The 21,167-nt window shown below is 45.1% G+C and overlaps 1 protein-coding gene across 1 annotated transcript in view; it reads left to right on the plus strand.

The window, feature by feature from the left end:
* LOC109859174 (transcription factor AP-2-epsilon) overlaps positions 1–21,167 on the plus strand; it is a 63,837-nt gene that overhangs the window by 29,335 nt on the left and 13,335 nt on the right. Inside the window, exons 3-5 of the mRNA XM_020437175.1 lie at positions 4,944–5,162; positions 5,823–5,874; positions 18,075–18,273. Coding sequence (XP_020292764.1) covers positions 4,944–5,162; positions 5,823–5,874; positions 18,075–18,273 — 470 coding nt within the window. The remainder of the gene's footprint in view (positions 1–4,943; positions 5,163–5,822; positions 5,875–18,074; positions 18,274–21,167) is intronic.

The following is a 21,167-nucleotide window of genomic DNA, read 5'->3' on the forward strand; positions in this document are numbered from 1 at the left end:
GCAAATGGGGGATGGCGATGCAACCGCGATGTGCAAGCTCGCGCTCGTTATGGCACTTTATCGACTTCTTTCTCTCGGGTCTTTGCGTTGTTACAATTTTCAGGTTACTACGTTATTTATTGCGACTAAATTTATTGAGGCGCGCGAACACACGAGTGTGTAATAACGTTAAAATAATAACAACGCGGAGTAATCAACGCGCGAATATATTAATTTTCGAAATACAAGCCTGTTTGCGTTAGCGATATTTCTGTATAATGGGGTTCGGCTATTACCGCGGTTATTTTAAACAATGGCGCGAGGAACAATTTAGCTTCTAGCGTTACCATTGGATTTTAATTAGCGTATATGTATGTTTGTATGTGTTTTTTAGTGGCTGTAATACCGCCGCGTACTTAAGAATAAAAACATTTTTGCAAAATAAACTCCTTCCGCACGGCGCTTCTCTCTCTCTCTCTTCGCTTTTATACCCCGTTAAGTAATTTACTTATTAAATTTTAGGCTGACCTTCGGCATTCCCTCGGTAGGATGCCACGGACGTTTGCTTTGAGGCAAATATGCCAAGCTTAGCGCGATGCCTAAGACGATGCTTCGAAGTTACCCTTAAAGGTTGCGGCAAACTCGCGTCTTGCGTTATTAGAACAAAAATCGTCCTTTATGTATTACAATATATACCGCGCCGAAATCTCTGCCGCGCGGATCTTCCTCTCGCGCGAGTATCGACGAAATTATTCAACACGATTCGCGGACAAGACGTCAAGACCTTCCCGTTCGATCGCTCTGATCTTTGCTCTTGTTCTCTCTGTTGAGAAAAAGAGATTTATTTTTTTCCAATTTTCTAAATTAAAAGAGAAAGGAGATATAAGAAAAAAACGCGTACGAGAAAATATCAAACTTCCGGACGATACTTCCGCGAATTTCTCTAGACCCCTCGTCGTGATGTCGACGGAAACGAGCGCGCTTCTCGAGAGGAGAAGACCACAATGCCAATAATCAACCGAGTGGATCGGCCGATTCCCAATAGCTTTATCCTTGAAAACGCGAAGGCGATGCCTCGTGTCCTCCTCCCCTCGCTGCGTTTCATTGTGTGCGACGATATTCACCACAGGGCGCGCTTCCCCTCCCTTCTCCCCCTCTTCCCTCAGCGTCGTCCTTTATGGCATTTATGCTCCGGAGAATAGCATTTTAGTGACAGAGAGCTTTCTCGACCAAAAGGGGTTTGGATTCGAGAAATCGGCAGTCATTGTTGCGCCTTCGCTGCTGAAGAAGAGTTAAAGAGCGCGCGCGCTGCGCTCTCGATCGTCCACGCGGAACAAAACGAGTCCCGATTAGGATTGCACACGGGGGATTGCGTTTCTGTGATAGAAAAAAAAAATAGACACGAGAACGGATTTCACGCGCTGCGAGCACGACTCGTTACAAAATAGTTTGTTATGTACAAGTTTTTTTTTTTTTTGGTGTTTAGATCGTACGTGCGAGAAATCTCTCATGTGTTCGATTCTCTTTCGGCGTCTGTGAAATCCACACCACGCGAGCACAGAGTCGCATTAAAGCCGATGACTCGTAAAAGAACCGAGTTATTGTCGGAGGAGCACGCGAAGTGACAAAGTCTTTGGAATACATCTGGGGGGGAGGGGAGAGAAGAGGAGAGAGAAACAGTAGAAAATTCATTATTCCAAATATCCGCGACGCGCTTCCGCGGTTTGCGACGTAAAATAACAAATTACGTTTGCGAATCAAAATTCTCGGCACTTGCGCGCAACGAATTACATAATGAGAGTTATATCGCCGCGCGCAAGAATGTGCAGTGTTCGTCTGATCCATACGACATACACACACGTACACGCACACGTACACGTACACACACATGCCGGTCATTTATCAGTATCGACATTAATACCGCCGATCTATGTGTGTGTATATGTACGTGATTTTATTTACCGAAGCCGTTTAACGAGAGAAAGGCGATCACATTTCATCTCATTAGTCGGCACTCGGTTACATCAATGTATAAACTATCGGGACTCGTCAATAATCCCAGAAAGCGGTTCCGAGCAACGTTAATTAGCGTCGTTTTTTTTTTTTTTGTTTCTTTCTTTTCTATTCCCGTGAAAGTCCTTTCCCCGCTGAATCGTCGGCGATATTGCCGCGACATGAAGCGTGTATATAATTTTCGATCTTTCAATCGCGAATTCTCGCGCGCGCGAATTTGGACAGTCGTGACCTTAATACCTCGTCGAACGAAATTTCCCACCGAGCGCGAACGATAAAGCGACGCTATCGATCACACGGGGACGCGCTCATTAGGCACATTTGCTGATCATCCGGACACGCGAACGTTAGGATGATGAATCGATCGGGCAGCCCGCGATATCTCCGGGGAAACGACATACCTGAAAGTACGAACGCCGATGCGCTTCTCCTCGATAAGTCAAGTCCTCGTCTGGTCGATCTCACGAAGCAAGTGCACGATCGCGCGAAAATTTCCCCTTATAAAACAAAATTAATTAAATGTCCTGCGCGAAATTCGAGCGTGCGATCAATATTATTGTAAAAAATTGCTAATTAATTGTTTAATTAATAATTTTGTTTCCAATTTTACGGTTTTATTTCCATAGCGAGTGACTTTTCCACACGCGTGGACGTCGGACGTTCAAAAATCGATCGATAATTGAGACACGCGACAGGGACGACGAAATGTATACGAAACGTCATCAAGTACGTGAGAGATGTTGATCGTTCTTTTGAACGAGGAATTCAGCGCGTGTTTGCGGGCGGTTTTTCTCCTCCCCGCGCGTATATATGTCGCACGTCGATCTAAACGATTGTGACAGAGGATTACAACAGAGAGAAAGAGAGAGAATCTGGCAAAGAAATCGGAGAAAACTCGCTCGCGGTGATTTCTTCCGCGCGCGCAACGCCTGCGCGGGAAAGATGTGGAACAATATAATGGCAAGGGCTCGTAATGTATAACCGTATTTGTTGTGACACACGAGCGAGAGTCTGGATAAAATCGCCACTTTTTTTTCTTCATCCCCGACGGCGATCGTGATTAAGATTCCCGGCGTATATCCGCCTTGTTCTCGATTTCCTAGAAGAGACTCGGTCCTGTGCCGAGTCGCGTACCATCCGCTTGTCGGTTTCTCTTATCGCGCACTCGAAATTAATTTCGTAACTGCAACTTATCGCGTAACGTAAAACAAAGTTTATATTCCACAAACGAATTAAAAAATAACAAATTGCAGATGCAAAATTCCGATTTTACAACAGATACAACGGTCCGATTTTTAATTAAAGAATTTCAAAAAAAAAAAAAAATTAACGCGTGACCAACAAACCACTCTGTATAATTCACGCGTGTATTTCGCAAAGTGACTTTTGAACAGCCGACTGTGTATTCATCTCAGAGAATAACGCGAGTAATTACGATCGGCGGGGATTCATTAAAGCCTGGCAGCTCATTCGTCTTTATCGATGACATAAGAGAACTTTTATAGCCAGAGAGAGGAAGATTCCGCGGCGTCCTTCCACACATACACTCCTCTCGCAGGTATCTCCTGTGCGTATCTTCCATTAAAAATCCGCGTTGCGTGCCGATCGACCGGTGAAACGACGCGGCGTAAATTGCAGCTACTTACGGGGAACGAAAGCAACCGCCGACAAAGAATTCGCTCGCGAAATAGACACGGCGGAAAATAAAATCGCCGGGATCGACGAAACTACCATCGTTTATCGGGGTGTGCGCGTGTTAATTTGCCGATCGTTTTCGAAAAAAACCAAAAAGCGCTCACACGCGAATTGCGTGGTCTCGAGAGCGCGACAACGCGACTTCGACGCGAGTTCTTCGTCGTCGTCCGCCTCCTTCGAGATCAACGTGGTTGAGAAATACGCACGGAATAGTAATTCTGTCTCCACTCCGAAAGAATAGATAAATATCTTTTTGTTTATTCTAACGGCGCGCAAACACCGCGCGCGCGCGTGCGCCGCGATCTCATCTAATCTCTGAGAAACCGCGGGTTCACAATCTGTGCGCTCTGTTTCGTCACGTTCCGTCGTTTGAATTAGATTTCTATTTTCGTTGCGTTCTGTCATCTCGTGTCTCTACGCGCTTTTCATAAATTTCTTCAAAGCGTAACGTTTATTTGTTTCGCAATTTTCTGCCCGCGTCAAGCCCCAACGAACGATAAATCACCGCGTACTCCTTGTTATTAACCGACAATTGTATTACGCAGACGGCGCGTGTACACGCGCACACACACGCGCGCGCGGCATCGTTCGATAATAAATATACGAATAAGAATGTAAATATTCAATGAGACGTGTAATTTATACGCCGCGCGCCTCAACAGCTAATTGCGGATGATGTTACGCTAATGACAGCGCGGCTCGCGGCTCACTGTTTTCCTCTCATTATCATCCTAAATGCAAGTACAAAATCATCGCGGAGGGATACATCCACGCGGCCTGAGAAGATTCCCAACTGTCACGAATCCGTTATACCGATGATCGAGGCAAACAATTTTTCTCCACCCGCCCGGGACCTTTTACTTCGTTACCGACCTCCGGCCTTTACCTATTTACCATCTATCGCCGCGTGCAAATTCCCGCGCGGATTCACTGACGTGAGGTTTCAACGCGCGGATTCCGTTTGATTTTGATTTCATCCGCCGCCGCGCCGTTTCGCGGCTCGACAAAGGAAAATCATTTCCGAAATCAAAACCGCCCTGCTTTAAAATTGTCAGCTTTGAAACAACAAGTCGGGAGGATGATATGTTTTAAAAATCTCGTCGAGGATCTTATTATTGAGATTTTGCAAGTGCGTTGCAAGAGAATTTGTTGCGAATTTTTGTGCCGAGATAATATCCGACGGACGTTGAAAATCCCCGAGAGAAGAAAAAGGTCATCGCGCTGACGAGAACGTTTGTTTTGTTTTCTGATTTCAGACGAACATGCACGCGTCGTTCCCGTACGACGGCGGACGCAGCAGCGGCGGAGGCGGTGGTGGCGGAGGTGGCGGCGGCGGCGGGGGTGGCGGCGGCGGAAGGGGTGTCGAGTATGGCGCCGTACGCCGTCCCGACGCCCTCCTACCGCCTCCGGGCCTCGACCAAACCGACCTCGTTCTGCACAGCAGCCTCGTTGACGACCCCCAGGTGAGCGACGATGTACGTAATCGCAACATATTTTCTCTATTATCATCCCTCAACGTCTCTCTCTCTCTGTTTTTGTTTTTCCGACCATTCTCAACTCCGAAGAAAATTTATCTTTTGAAAACGCACTACTTTATTATTATTATTAAAGATTTGCATCGAAATCAGATGTGCTTGGACAGAGATGGGATTAGGTTTTTGATCGCAACACTCGCGGCGTGTCGATAGACTTCGAAACGTAGATAGTCGTCAACATATCAGAGTTAAAAAAAAAAAAAAATCATACAGTCAGGAGGTTAGTCTTGCAGTTAATTTAGCGCGTTCTCGTTGATTCCTTTGATCCGTTTTTATAAATTGCAACAAAAGCATGTCACATGTGAAAAATGTCGACGTAAAACATGTCGGACAATGTTAAAATGCGCGGGACGGAATGTCGCGAAACATGCTTCGCTTTGCTGTGGTCGAGAACACAGTTTTCGACATGTAAAAGAACATTCTTTTCTTTCCGCAAATGGAACATGTTTTGTATTTATCTCCCAGTAGGTTTTTCTGGCGCAGTAGGATTTTGAAAGAAAACACGCGATTTAATGTATATATGTTACGCACAATTATAGTTTATATTGCTTGGCAAATTGCATTGCTACAAGTGAACATTTATACTTTCTATTTTTTCAGAACACAAACGTGGACGATGGAGGGTTTATGAACGACCTGCCGCTATTAAAAAGTGAGTGAATCTGAGCGTTGTATGTATTTTACTTTTTAAGAAAAAAAAACATTTAATTATTCAACATATTGCTCGCTGCGGCTATTTCGATTTATCGCACGTAAAGAATATTGCGAAATAACGTTGTGCCATGGGTTTACGCTCGCAGCTTTTACAACAACCGCGTTATCGCGCGAGGTTTTCGGGCCTTTATAGTTACGCGGCGCGCAAGGTTTCGATACCGATCCCGCTTTCCGATCGCGCGATATCTCGTTTGATTTGAAATTTATTTCGCGAGTAAATTTGCACGTAGTGCGCAGAGGCGTAAAACGCGCCTTACCGATAAATACAACGCGCGCCCGACTCGAAATAGCAGATATAATCCTTTCCCCTTTTTCCCCCGATATATAAAACGGTACGACCGGAAATATAAAGTAAAACGCACCGAGAGACGACTTGTGTCGTCTTTAATTAGAATTTATCTCCTCTCTCTTGCCGCGCGTCGCCGTCAAAAAAAAGGCGCGTCCCGAATTTTTTCTCACCATTTGTGAAAATAAATTTAAGGTCGAAAACGCGGTGTGCGCTCGCGTAAAATTGACGTGGTGCTGCTCGCGTTCTCGCACCACTCATTTTTCTACCGATCGCAATAGAGATCGCAAAAACCCGCGGCGTTTCTGTCCGAGGAAGACACCGCGCGACTTGCTCCGCGGTATAAATTTATTGCTTCTAATTTGCTTAGCTGTCTTTGAAAAAAAATTTCAGTTCTTTGTACAAGGATTGTAGTAGTGGAAAGGCGAAGGAAATTTAATAAAGTAATTTTACTCGCAATTACTTTTACTGATTTAACTAATTTCTGACAAGATGAAAAAAAAAACAAATTTCTTATTCACCAGGTGTATCTAATAATCTCTTTGATAAGAACAATTAAACAATAGAAATTAAATAATAATTTTATTATTTTATTACATTATTGTAAAATTGTTTTATATTACTTTATTATTTTCTCATTTAATAAATTAGTTTCTTCAGTTTTGTCGGACATCCAAACGAGCTATCAATCAAATAACTTGTCTCATTCGCAAACGAGCGGTTGAAAGTATAATTTAGACGATGTTCGAGATTGACGTATAGAAAAATTCCTACACACAACCGATACGCGTTCGCGCGCGCGCGCGCGCAATTGCGTAACTCCGAGCGAGTTTACCCGGTAAAGCCCGTCGGAGGAGGAGGAGGAGGATGTGTTACGGATCGGTGACAGGTTATAAGGAAACTTGCGCGCACACGTTCAATTCCGCGAGCGATACGCCTCCCGTCGTCGGCGTGTCAATGCGAGATCGAATCGCGGCCAAGCGGTCTCTCTTGCGAAAGTATCACGCTCGTAGCTCGTAGACGAGCGATACTCGGAGGTATCTCGCGAGAAAAAGATAGAGAGAGAGAGAGAGAAAGAGAGAGAGATACTTCTTGCCGCGCGGAGGTTACACCTCCCATAACGGCTTTGAAATATGTAACTTTCGAACTTATGAATCAATGACGAAATCCGTATCGCTTCGCTACCGCGCGCGGAGGAGGTAGCGAGTAATTTTCGTCACTTCAACCGACGTATGTCAGAAACTCTGCGCACTTTCTCTCGATTGCGCACATCCAGTCAGCGGAGAGCAAGACGATTAATCTGATTTTATAGAACAATTTATATAAATTGTATACACACGCACACACACACACACCCAAATCTCCCGGTCTTCAATCATAAAAACCTTGTCGCTATTGTATGGCCAGAAAAATTTGCTGAACTTTTTGTACCATTAACAAAACTTTTTGCTGATGAAACAAGAAATTTAATAGGTTTAGCAAATTTTTTTCTCGCGATATGTTAATTAATCTTCTTGCTATTCTGGCAAACCTTTTTTTTTCGTGTGTAACAAAAATAACAAGGAGCCAATAAGAGCTTAACCGCTGAATGTACGTGAGAAATATTGTTTTTAGCGCGTGAATTAGTTACGCGTTTTAACTTGAATTAAAATTCAATTGGGAAAAATCTATCTATCGGACGCTTAAAATTTGCAAACACAACTTCCTTCAGTCTCCCAGTCATTTCATAGATAGATCGCGACATTTCGGTGATTGAGTGCATTTGCATAAAATTGCAGGTAATTTTGCGAGGAAGCGTGAAACTATCCCCCCGCGGCGAAAACTCTATAATCATAACGTTGAAACAAATCTGGTAGCATAGTAGCGCGCGCGCGCGCGAGCGGGGAATCCGGTTACATCGATATAGTGATTTGGCGACGTAGTTCGTAGGAAACGTGGAAGGAAACAACCATTTTCGGCCCGCAAACGTATTACGCGCGACTCCGAACCCTCGTCCGTTTTTCACGAGACGTAATTCTCTCCTCGGATCGTCGCCGTCGCACAATGGGGGTCTCGAAAAACTTACCGGGTCGCTCTCTCGGAGTCGCGCGCGCGCGCGTTGCACACACACACACGCTGTGTGTGCGAGCAGAGGAGAGGAGGTGCGAAGAAGAAAAAAAAAGTACAGTGTGCGTGCCCGCGGGCGGATCGGATTTCGCTCATTGTCATTGTAATTTCTTGGCGGGGTGTAGTTTTCGGGGCGTTTCCTCACCACAGGGGTATTACCTACAGATGGCTGTTTGTTCGAATGTCACCGAGGGTTATTATATGCCTCGTTACTTCGTCTCGTGACGGCTTATTTGACCAGTCTCTTTCTCTTGCTGTCTTTCTTCCTCCTCTTTTTCTTGCTCGCTCTCGCGCGCAAAGCGTTCGCTTGTCTCTCGACCCGCGTGTGTTCCTTCTTTTCTGAATTTTTTTTTACTTTCCGGCATTGCAAAGTACGATTGATATTTTGTGAAAATATTTAGTAAATATTTAAAATTTATATTTAATAGTTTTTTTCTTTATATCTTGATATCTTCTTTGTTATCTGTTTTCTACAAAAAAAATTTGTTGGTCTTTAAAAATTTTTTTGTTAGCGAAGAGACTATAGACACATGAAAGTCGCGCACTTGCTTCTGTCGCATATCGTTTCGATCGGCGAGAGCAACTACACACAGCGATATATATCGATGTAAGCGCGTTCCGCTTCTCTCTCTTTCTCTCTCGGAGAGAAGCCGGTTATACAATTATCGCTTACCTTGGCTCCGTCACTCGACGACGAACGACGGGTGTGCTCCAGTTAAACTTCGCCGCGGATAGTATCGAGGACAAACGGATTCTTTTATAAAGAAAAAAAACACGACGAGAGACGATGCTGTGCCGTGTGTGTGTGTGCAAATTTTGAGCGCGGTTAAATTAGCGGCTATTAAAAGATCGTTTCGTTCGCGAGTCGTAGTTTAAAAAAAAAAAAAACAAAAAAACAAAACAAAACAAAACAAAACTATTTAAAAACCCGTAAATTTTTATTCGCAATAAAATTTTCACACAGTACATATGTACGATTCGCGCGCAACGATCGATAACAATTCCGTTGCCCCTCCGGTCGGAGGGATTGTAGCGACTTTATTTCAGTTTCACCGATTGAAACAAGTATCTATGTTTGTTTCATATCAACGAGAACAATTATGGCTACGTGCACAACAAACTGGGGTCGGGAACAATTGGAGAACTATAAACCTGATATTCGTATTTTTTTTTTGTTTTGTTTTTGGAGAAAAACAAGTGTTTCGCAAACTGCGCGTTGCAGTTGTAAAGAGAAAGTCGAGGCAAATAATCTATATTGTTCGAAAACCCACGTTGGTTGCATTTTTTTTTTTTTTTTTTTGTTATTTCGTATTATTCGCAATCTTTACGTAAACAAAAAAAGAAGAAATATACTTTTTCAATTAAACCGACCCTCCCGGAACCGAATTTAACTTGAAATGTCGGGCGCGTGAAACTTGGTGACAAAACTTCGTTGTCGATTCTTAACCCTCTCGAAGAGGTGCGACGAACGCACCTTTTTCACTTTGTTCGAACAACGAGAAACGACCATTCTCGGCGCGTGGAAAAAGGGGGCGGCCCGCCATCTTCGTACAAAGGCAAAAGCCTCCTAAAATCAACCCCTAATGAAATTAACGATCACCACGGTTGTGCTCCTCTCTCTTTCTCTCGGTAGAGTTTGCCCCGGGGGCCAGGTGGAATCCCCGGCGAAAGAGCCCCCTTTTAGGGGCCGAAAAGTCACACCCCAGTCGACACCGGCTAACCAATCAAGGTCGAAGAAGTGAGCGAAGTTGTCGCGGCGCGTCGATTGGTTAAGTTTCCGGCGCGTTGATTGCCCAGGAAATTGTGCGTGTCCAGGACGACGACGACGACGACGACGACGACGATGACGCGCGTGTGTAAAAGCGCCCTGGCTTCTGCGCTCAAGGCTATTCGCAGATGTGTATTGTGTATAGCGGCGCGCAGTCACGTATGATAATCATATACGATAATAATTGTCACATGTTGACGCGCGTGCCCCGCCATTGAGAGAGCCGTTTTTACGCCTAAGAGAGGCTCTTCTCCGCGCGCGCGCGAACTTTCGCGCTTCATTGCAATAATATCTACGAACGCACAAAGCGTTAAATGACGTGTGCGTAAACACGAGAGAACACTGATCGATCGCGATGTGAACAAAGTTCGTGGACGAGAAGGTGCTCATTCGCAAAAAAAAGCCGGAACAAACGTCAGTCGGCTCTTTGTTTGTTTTGACTATAATTGATTTATTGTTCGAGTTCTTCTCTTTTTCAAAGATTACGTAAGATCGCGATTCGATTCGCGAGACAAGTCGTCCGTCCGTGCGAAACTCACCGTAATGTAAACGCACACTGGACTTCACGTGCGACTTACACACCGTGGTGGATGTTGAATTTATCGCGTATCGATGTACACCTGTGTGTAAAATAATTTGTATTATGTAACCCGCGTATCATAAATCACGGCTGTAATAAATGCGCGTGCGGAGAAGAGTACGCTTTTCTCTTTCTCTCTTTCTCTCTCTCTCTCTCTCTCTCTCTCTCTCTCTCTCTCTCTCTCTCTCTCTCTCTCTCTCTTTTCTNGTAAAATAATTTGTATTATGTAACCCGCGTATCATAAATCACGGCTGTAATAAATGCGCGTGCGGAGAAGAGTACGCTTTTCTCTTTCTCTCTTTTTCTCTCTCTCTCTCTCTCTCTCTCTCTCTCTCTCTCTCTCTCTCTCTCTCTCTCTCTCGTTTAAAATCACGGACGCCGACGCGAGTTGTTGCATATATACGCGCACGAAATGATTTCTCTAAACAGCCCGCGGCTGTGGATAATACATAGTGAATCGTCAGATACACATCGGCGCGAGTTCCTTTTTCTCCGCCGCGGCTTACTCGCGAGAATAGCGGCTGAATTAACCAACAAAATCTTTTTTTTTGTTTCCCGTAAGTAGTGTGACACACACGCGCACGTGCGCCGTTTCTTCGCTTTTTTTTTCTTCACAGTTTGCGCGACACGCGCGGATCGGAAATTTTCAAATTCGCATTTAGCGCGCGGTTTGATCGTTAAAATAGAACAATTGGTTAAAATAGAATATTGCCGAGAGCGATCGCCACGCAGATGAGAAATTGCAATTAATAATACGATCCGTATGTGTGTGTGTATGTGTTGTTTTTTTTTTTTCTGTAATCTCGATGAACCCCGCGCGACATGCGCCAGTTTTAATGCGAGATCCCGCAGAGTCACTCCGCGCGTAGTACATCAATTTGCTATCTGTACATCTAAATGAACATTTCGAGCCACGTCATTGCTCAATCGTCGGGCAATCGTACATACATACGCATCGATACGCAAAAGATACGCGATTTCGTCGATTTGTAACTTTCCGACCGGCGTACTTATCAATTTTTTTTTTTTTTGTCATTTTATTCGAAAATAAAATTTAATTTGAAAATAAACACGCGTCATCTTATTTAATATTCTCGATACAATTTTTTCCCTCGCGACTTTCTGTCTCCTCGTGGATTTCCTCGATTGTTCACTCGAGTGTAATTTATCCGCAATCGTTTTCAATGACAACATAATCATTCCGACAGTTAGAAATAACTCACACACGCGCGTGTGTGTGTGTGTGACATTGCATAAACGATTACATCCGGACGATGTTATTGATTCGGAATAGCTTTCTAATGTGTTGCCAATCGCCAGAAATTACATGTCAACCGACGCGTATATAATCGAGGACGCAAACACACGCCTTATTCGTGTTGCGTTTGTAAAAATTTCTAGTCTACATCGTCGCGCACGGAGATCCGCTCTCGTCTTTTCTTTTTCTTTCAACGTCCGTAAGTAAGTTGGTTTAAAACGGCGCTCTTCTCCGACAAGTGCGAAGTGACACGCGTGTGTTACCGAAACGCAATAAGAAATATATATATATATCTCGTGTTTTCATTGACATCCTCTCATCTCGTTGTGAATTCTCGATGACGCGAATCGAAGTTACATAAATAAATATTTATGGAAAACGCACATGTACTAGGGAAAAGACGATACCGGGTCTCAAAGAGGATGCGAGGAGCGACGCGAGAAAATGATCAAGTTCGAAGGAGAGATTGTGTTCGCGATTTTTCTTCTTCCTCGTGTTGTTTTTTTTTTGTTTTTGTTTTTTCAATCCGTGATTTCATAATGAAAGGTTTGCGCGGCCGCGTATCGGCTTCCGCCCATTCATCGATGCCTACTGATTAAATTGGAGCAACGCCTTAACCGGAACGTGTCATTATATTATTATCTTGTTGTCTTATTGAATTCGCTTAAAAAACAAAAATTGCCGCATTAAGGCACCTTCAATCTTTGCTGTCCTTGAATCGCATAAATCTCTTGGGCGAGTCTTTTGTTATGTAATACAGTGTCTTTTATTGCCTATGTATAATATTTTGCATAAAAGTTATGTATTAACAATAATAGTATTTTCACCGTACGTATGCGAAATACACAATATACAAAGAATACACACAAGAATACACACGGGTTTGTCACACGCGATCGTCAATTTTTCAAGAGCACACCTTGAGTGCGTGTCCACACGCGTGCGAGGTGTCGCGATTCGCCGTCCGGAGACGCGTTCCGGTCTCTCCTCTCCCGATCGTTTCCGTTGGAACGAAAATTGCCCCCGTGTATATTCTCTCGACTCGTAATCGCGCTATTAGCCGCGCTAAGGACACGCCTGCGTAATGCCTGCGTGCTACCGGCAAAACGACCGTCGTCGGATTTTTCTTGCGCGCGGCTTTGAAAATAACAACTCATTATGTACACTTTGTACTGGCGGAGTGTTTGTACGCAGTAAAATCGCGCGCAGCCACGTCGTCCGTAAACGATAGTACATCCATACATTAAGATATCCGTCTCGGTACTTAAACTACGTAGTCAACGACAACAGTCAAAAAAGCGGCATTGAGAAAACGTTTTATATCACCTGTCGCTCTTCCGCGAAAACCGTCGAGTTTCGCGGAGAGGAGAAAAAGCGACAGCGCGATTTATAACACAGTCGTACGTTAATAAATGCGACGAGTCGTTGTCGTCGAAGACGACGACGAGCGTATCGAAGCTTTGAAATGAGCGCGTTGCGTTACATTTCCTCGTATCGTGCGTAATAATTTTGCCACGCAAATGCGATTAATTTCTTCCTCGGCACATCGACGCGTTTTGTTGCAACTCGCTTGTGTGTGTGTGTACGTGTGTGTATGATGCCAAAGGAATCCCGAGGCAAGATAAGAGAGACGGCGAATCGCGCGCGAGAAGAATCGCGACTCTCGGCCTCTGTGCTCGAGCCGAGCAAGAGAATCGCCGTCTTTTCTTAGGCCATTGTTGTTTATGATCTATCTCGTTAGACATTCTATGAATCGCCAGGGATTTTTCTCTCTCTCTATCTTTCTATGACAGAGGGGAATACCTTGGCGATCGAGACCGCGCGCGTTGTGCAACGCGCGGATTGTAAGTTCGCGTTACTTAACCGCCGACTGAGATCTTTCTTTGATCGAGCGGCGCAGAGCCTAATCTCGGGAGTATCTGTCAGGAGATCGCCGTCGCGCGCGCGCGCGCATTGATACATTTGTCTTCGCTTATCTTTTTCTTTTTTTATTTGCAAATAATTCTCTTATCATAGCGATCGATTTTAACGAGAAGATCTCAATCGTGCCGGTTTTCCAATCAGTCTTCTTGTGTTTCGATGCGAGCGAATCTGCGCGAATCTACTTGTCTTTTTTTTTCAATTACAAGACAGGCACGCGCTACGCGCACGCTATCTTATTATTTTTATTTTAACGTATTGTGTCAGTGAACACAACCTGTCACCCCGATGACACGTGACTAAAGTCACGTAACTTTACTTTAGTCATGTGTTTTTAAAAACATGACAAAAGTAAAGTCACGACTTTAGTGTGTCATGCGTTGTTTTTTCCACTTTTCCTCCTGTCTTTTTTGAATTTGATTTTCATGCGTTATTTCTAACACCTCTCATATGTGTATTATATGGTTTGTAAAACGGTCATGCTTTGTTCCGCTTCTCTGTGTGTTGGCGAATAATGTGACATTTCAATCCGGTTTTTAAAGACACGTGACTTTAGTCACGTGTTGTTCTTCCACTTCTCGCGCGGATCTCAATTGTGTCTAACCGGTTCTTATTTATTTATGTTTTTTTTGTTTTTGGCACAAGTTTCTTTTCTAATTATTCAAAAATTATGTGTTTCCAAGTCGATGTTTTATTTATTCTTCTTCTCGATGAATCGATTGATCATCGACAATCGCGCGAACGGATTCGCGTTTTTCATCGGCCAACCGTTTCCGCGTCGATTTCACCTTGCGCGCGCGGACATGCATCGCGTTTATCTTTCTCAACAAGATCTCCGCGTATATACGAGTCATAAAATAGAAAAACGAGCGAGCGCGATGTTCGCGAGAGCAGAGACGACTGCTCTCGTCGACGAGAGCTCTGAGTAACCGCTTATTGTCATCACCTTTGACTCCAGACAATGTTATTACACTTTAGCGACGGCAGTAAAGAGAGTTCGCAACGTCGTTCCGACATCGGAGAGCGAGTCGGCGAACGGCGCGACACCGGGGGCTTCGCCTTTTACGGCGAACTACCTGTCGGCTGCGAGCTAACGGCGAAAAGAGAGACGAGCAGAAAAGCGCACGATTACGACAATTTATCATTTTGCCGTGCTATTGACTTCGAGGCAGAAATTAATTGATCGTCCATCGGCACCGGTCGCTCGTCAACGAACATATATCATGGCCGCCGCCGTTTCTTCTTCGACGCTGCTCGCCGAGGCTGTCGCGTACCGTTTCAACGCGCGAATTCCCGCGATCAGGATTAAATGTAAACGAATTGTGTAAATTAATTTGATTGCATTTAATCACCGCGCGGACGGTCATTACGCGCGATATCTGCTCGTAAATTTTCGCTCTAACTGTCAAGCCGCTTAACTGAGCCATTGGAATAACTGGATATGTACTCGAGTGAGTAATTAACCTGGCGATAGGGAGACGGATAGACGGCCCTCACCGAGAGAGAGAGAGAAAGAGAGAGGAGAGAAAGAGAAGTGAGACGATTTCGCAATTCACGCAAGCGAAAAGATTACGGCGCGGCTCGCGCTGATATAATTACACGTTTTGCACTTATTGACGCGCGTCGACCTCACCGCTAAAATAAAGCTCTCGGACTCGCATACATCTTCATTATATAGAAAAAATTTAATATTTACGCTTGTTACACGTGTAATATGTACGAACCGTTATGCCGGCGGAGAAGCCGAAGATAAGTGCTCGAGATAGCAGCGCGCGGTCGGTCGGGAGACTGTTATAGAAATTGTTCGCGGCGTAGTCGCTCGGGAACGATGTTCTCCGATAATGAACGTTTACGCGGCGCTCGACGACGAAGCCGATGCTTTTCACCTGCGCTTCGAAGGATAGTGTTTTTTTCTCCTCACTCCGCAATAGATTCGTTAATTTGAACAGTCGTTAAATTCAAAGCTAATGTACTTTCGGCGAGAATGGCCGAGAGCGACTGATCGGGGACGAGAAGCGGAAAAGAACAAATAAAGCGAAGCTCGCACATATATATGAGGAAGAAACATTAAGGTTGTCGATCTTCAAGCGCGGAGTGTACGTTGTTTGGGGGAGGGGCGGGGAAAGGACGATATACGTAAAACCTGTACTTAACATCCGCTAATATCGGGGAAGGGAGGGAGGTGGGTCCGGAAAAAAATGAGGGAGAGACCTCGCGCGCGCGCGCGCGCGAGTCACGGAAATCGTGTGTACACGACATCCGTTTCTCTTCTTCTTTTTGTTGTATAGCCTCGTAACTTCTTTTTCCGCTCCGCGCGCCGTCATCATTTCGACATTACCAAATTGTCCGGCTATCGCAGCGGTGGCCGGACGGACCGTTACACGGCGTGTTTCTCGGCCGTTCTTCTCCTCGGTACATTTTGTAATTTATAAAAGCGGCACGACAAGTCGATCTATTATCGGTGCACACTGAAAATTTATTATCCGTTTGACCCGTCGTTCTCGATACGATACACGGCAGATGTAATGCGAGGAGACAACTTGTTTTATAATTTTCTTTCCCCCCTCGCCTCGACGATGATTTCTTCTTCCGCGCTTCGTCTGAATATACTTAACCGAGATGCGTGGCTCTTATAACGCGTCTCCTCCGCGAGCTATACACGAAACAACGCGCGGAGCATCCGTCCGTAGTCGCGCCGCGGGAGCCGCCAAAGCGAGGAGGACACGTCGGCAAAAATGCCGCGAAGATATCTATCGGGTAGATTTATAGAGCCATCCCGTGTATCTGTCATAACACGCTGACATTAACGGAATGACGGTGCATTTAATCGACGTGAACCGGCGATGAATCAAAGCGAGCGGCAACCAACTCGATATTACTCGGGTTTCTGTTAAGACAATAATAAATTCCGTCGGCGCGGGACTCGGTTGTTTTTTTTTGCGCCAAATTATAAGGTGAGAGATTATTAATGACCACTGGCCGGACATTGATCAAAAAAGCAATTGCAACAAAAATTGTATTTCTAGGAAAATTAGAAATTAATATAATTAAAAGCACATATATTTAACAACAATACTAAAAAAACATTGAGAATTGTTATGATATTAATATTTACTAAATGTTTTAACTTAAATTTTAATTTAAGTTTGAATTTTAATTGTTTTAAATCTTATGATAAATATTTACTAGATTTGTTTATATCCAATTAGTTCTCGAACAAATGTCCGCGGTCACCAGGACGTTTATCTTGCGTCGCGTTCTCTCGCGCGACACATTTGCGCGAAGGAAATTTTCTCGCTCCGGATTCTCCTGGATAATAAAATTTCGCACAATTGTGTATATTTTTCTGGATCCGTGCCTCGTTTCTTCGCGGAAAAATCGCGCAAGAAGAGAGTTCCGAGAGTTATAAGTTGACCATCTCTTTGCCGTGTAATAACGCGCTTTGTCCGAGAGGCCCCAAGGCAACGATATTAAGCATTCCAGGGCAACGATGCAATAACGCGGGGGCTATCCCGATGCATAGGAACTAAAACAGGACGGTAACGGACGAATTTAAAATATTTCGCCCACGAGATATTGCCCCGATCGACGGTTACGCATTCAGGCACGCATACACACACACACACACACACAAACACGCAAGCCGTGTGCAACATAATTTCGGGGCAGCTTTGGTTCCCTCGATATTCTCCTCCGAGAGAGTTGCGAAATCTCACTTTGACCTTCTAGCACGTGAATGGACTACGGCAGTCTTAACTGGATTATTACATTCCTCCGTCCACCGAACGGAGCCGATTATTATTATCGTTTTCTGGCGCGAAAATGAAAATCGATGCCCGGAAATATTATTATATTACCGTGAAAATCCTTCGCGGAAAAGCGTGCGCGCGCGATCATCGAACGACGCGGGGGGAACTCATTTTCATTCCCGGGATATAATCGATTCGATCGATAAAACTCATTTTAAATATCCGTTCGATGTAAAAAGGATCGTCCGACGATTCGTCCGAACGACCTCTCGACTGGATTAGACCAGTTAAGTCGCGCCGTTACGCGATGCTTATCAATAATTAATTAATAACGGAGAGAGAAGGGAAAAGTACTTCGTAGCCGCGCGAAATCAGTCGATATATGTGTGTGCGTTTGAAACGCAAACGAAAAAGAAAAACAAATAACCTGCCAAGTTCTAAGAGGCGTGTTTTCGTTGTTTCTTTTTGCAGATATGAAACCTTCGGACAGGAGCGAGAAGGCCATATTGACCGGAAACGCGCAACCGTCGGACGTGTTCTGTTCGGTCCCAGGACGATTGTCGTTACTAAGCAGCACCAGCAAGTACAAAGTTACGGTAGCGGAGGTACAAAGACGGCTATCGCCACCGGAGTGTCTGAACGCGAGTCTCCTTGGTGGCGTGTTGCGAAGGTACATATATGTATATATATACATAAAAGAGCCGAGAGTCAATTTAAAAGCAATTTAGTACAAATCAATCTCTCTCTCGCGTGATGTTGTGATGTAAATACAGTCAACGTCAATCGCTCGTGTTTCTACGTGTCATCCCGCAGATTGAGAGAAGTTTCGTTTCGAGATTCGCAGTCGTAATAATTCTCTTTTCTCTTCCTCCTCCCCCCTCTTCTCGCGTCCCTCCTCTTTTTTTTCTTTGTTCTCTCTGACAGCGCTTCTCCTTCTCGGTACGTGTGCGAGAGAGCGAGCGAGTGAGAGAAAACGCGCGCGACGGTTCATTCATCCGTTTTAAATCGCACGCATTTTAGACCCTCGGGCTCTCTCTCTCTCTCTCTCTCGGCAGCCCGTAAACAAACCGTTAGAATAATTTGGCGTTACAGAACGAGAAGAATCTCTCTCAAACATCGCGCGTGAGAATGGCGATTGCTATCGGTATAGAAAGTTCAGTTTCGAGATTCGACCGCCGATACACGTTTACCGTTAATCGGAAAGAGGATAAAAAATGCGATCCACATTTTTCATTGGCACAAAAAAAAAAAAGAAATAATGTGCGTGTCCCGTACATTAGTCGATGAATTCGTCGACATTTTGTCTTGTGAAAAAATGACAATAGCGTCTAGACGATTTGTGTCGATGCAAACGTCTCGTAAATTTCACGAATCATATCGTCGAACATAATCGATCGAAAAATATCGGGGACTCGATCGGGAGGGACTTCTCGTGAGATGATCGAAGGGCGCGCGGGAGAGAGTCTCGCGCTTTACCGCGCGCGTTAAAATCACCGCGATCCGCGGTGTGATAATCGCGCGCGTGTGTGTCCGTTACAACGGTTATTAGGACCGTTTGTGTACGCGCGAGGCAAGCAAAATGCGAGAGACGCACGCGGGAGAAGGAGGAAGGGGGGAGAACACAGTTTGCATTACATTTCCGGTTGCGTATCGGGTAATCGCATATAACAGATGCGCCGCCGAGCGCGGACAATGCCGCGGGTAAAAGACACCGGGAATATGAAGATCCGCGATACGCGCCGCGTTACAAGACTTTATCCGTCTGACTAATTAATAAAACTCTCTTTCTCGCGCCTCTTTCCCGCCCCGTAACCGAGCACGGACAGCCACCTGATTTATGAGGAGCTTCTTCTCCCGCGGGAGAAGAGAACACCATTTTCCCTCCTTTATCTGAGATATATTCGCGGTTTTATTCCTGACCGGGAGAGCCGCGCCCGAGCTTTATCATCGAAGGCGTGGATAAATCGCCGTGCGAGCGGGCCGGGGATGATGACTCTCGCGATGCTTCTCTCTCGCGTATATACGCGCGCCGCCGTATCGACGCGTTTTCGTGAAATCTTCCGCTTCGGTGTATCGTTTCGTGACGGGTAAAGAAAAATCCTTTCGTATTGAGAGAATCAAAGTCAAGAGCTCAGATACAATTTGTGCAGTCGGACGAGCGAACTGTGAAAGCGACCCTCGAGAGATACGGAAGAAACTTCTTTACTACCCCGAACTATACAATTGAGCATTCCTGCTCGGTGATCGAATACTTTTTCTCGAATAGCGCGCGATAATTTTTTTTTTTTTTTAAGTTTAAATTAATAGACATTAAATCTTTCGCGCATGAGATTCAATTCGAAAATCAATAACTCGGAAAAATTAGTCTCGCAAGATATCGTCTCGCGCGAGTGAAAGACAAATCGTATTCGCGCAATCGTCTCAATTTGTATCACACGGCTGCGTTGCGGATCGCGCGCGCGATTCGCGTACCGGTGACGGCCGAGTCGCGGAATGAACCGCTAATAAAGCGGAGCGATCTATTCCAGATGCAAATGAGACATTAATAACTCCGCGCGGCTTCGAGTGTCAGTTCCTCCGTAAGCGAGCGAGCGAGCGAGCGAAAACGCCGCGGGCGAGAGAGCGCAGCATCTCGCACCGACCGCGACGTTATAATTCATCCGTTCGCATAGCGATCTGACCGATAATTACATGCGATGGCCCGAGATGCTTGCCGCTATGGATTCTCCTTCTCTCTCTCTTTTTCTATTGCCTCTGTGTCTCTCTCCTTTTGTCTCACCCGTCTCGTTCGCGGCGCAACTTGCGCGTAAGGACGATCTACGATCATCGCTCGTAATACGCCTCGAGAGGAGATCGATCGCGCCGTATCCGCGAGGACTTTTGTCACCTCCAGTTCGCGCGCGCCTCCCCGTTTTCTTTGTTGTTTTTTTTTTCTCCTTTTTTCTTCTCCCCTCGCCGTGAACTTTTGTAGCTCGGAAACGTTGCGTTTCGTAACGTCACTTTCAACGCGCTTCATTTATTTTCGTCTTTGTAAATGCGCGCGCGCGATTGCGTCTATTCCGCGAATCACAGGTGCGAACCGAGTGAACGAGCGAGCGTCGATTAGCATAAACGTCTGTTGCACTAAGAATATCGTATGTATTCATGAGATCGTTTCTCTGATTAAAAATGCGCAATTAACATACGAGTGACAAATAGCGGAAAAAACTTATGAAATCAGTGTAGTCAATGAGTCACGTTTTTTGTGCGCGCTTTTATGTGTGTGTTTTCCGTGCGTGTAATTATGTCTCTTCGCGTGCGTGCGTGTGTGTGTGTGTGTGTAGGTGTGTGCGTGCGTGTGTTGTGTACATCGCGATCTGAAATTTATATCCGTTGTATTTACGAAAAATCCCACAATCCGAAGATTTATTTCTCGGATTAGCAAAATACACACCTGCTCCATAAATTACTCGCGACGCGGTCGCCATCTGCTCGGAAGGAAAGGAAGTTTTTGAAAAAAATTCTCTCGTCCGCGCAAGGTCGTCGCACCGGAGATGCGAAAAACACGGTGTCCCGACTTCCGTC

The sequence above is a fragment of the Pseudomyrmex gracilis genome, unplaced genomic scaffold, assembly GCF_002006095.1.
Source record: "Pseudomyrmex gracilis isolate BER0280 unplaced genomic scaffold, ASM200609v1 scaffold_245, whole genome shotgun sequence".
NCBI classification, from domain to species: Eukaryota; Metazoa; Arthropoda; class Insecta; order Hymenoptera; family Formicidae; genus Pseudomyrmex; species Pseudomyrmex gracilis.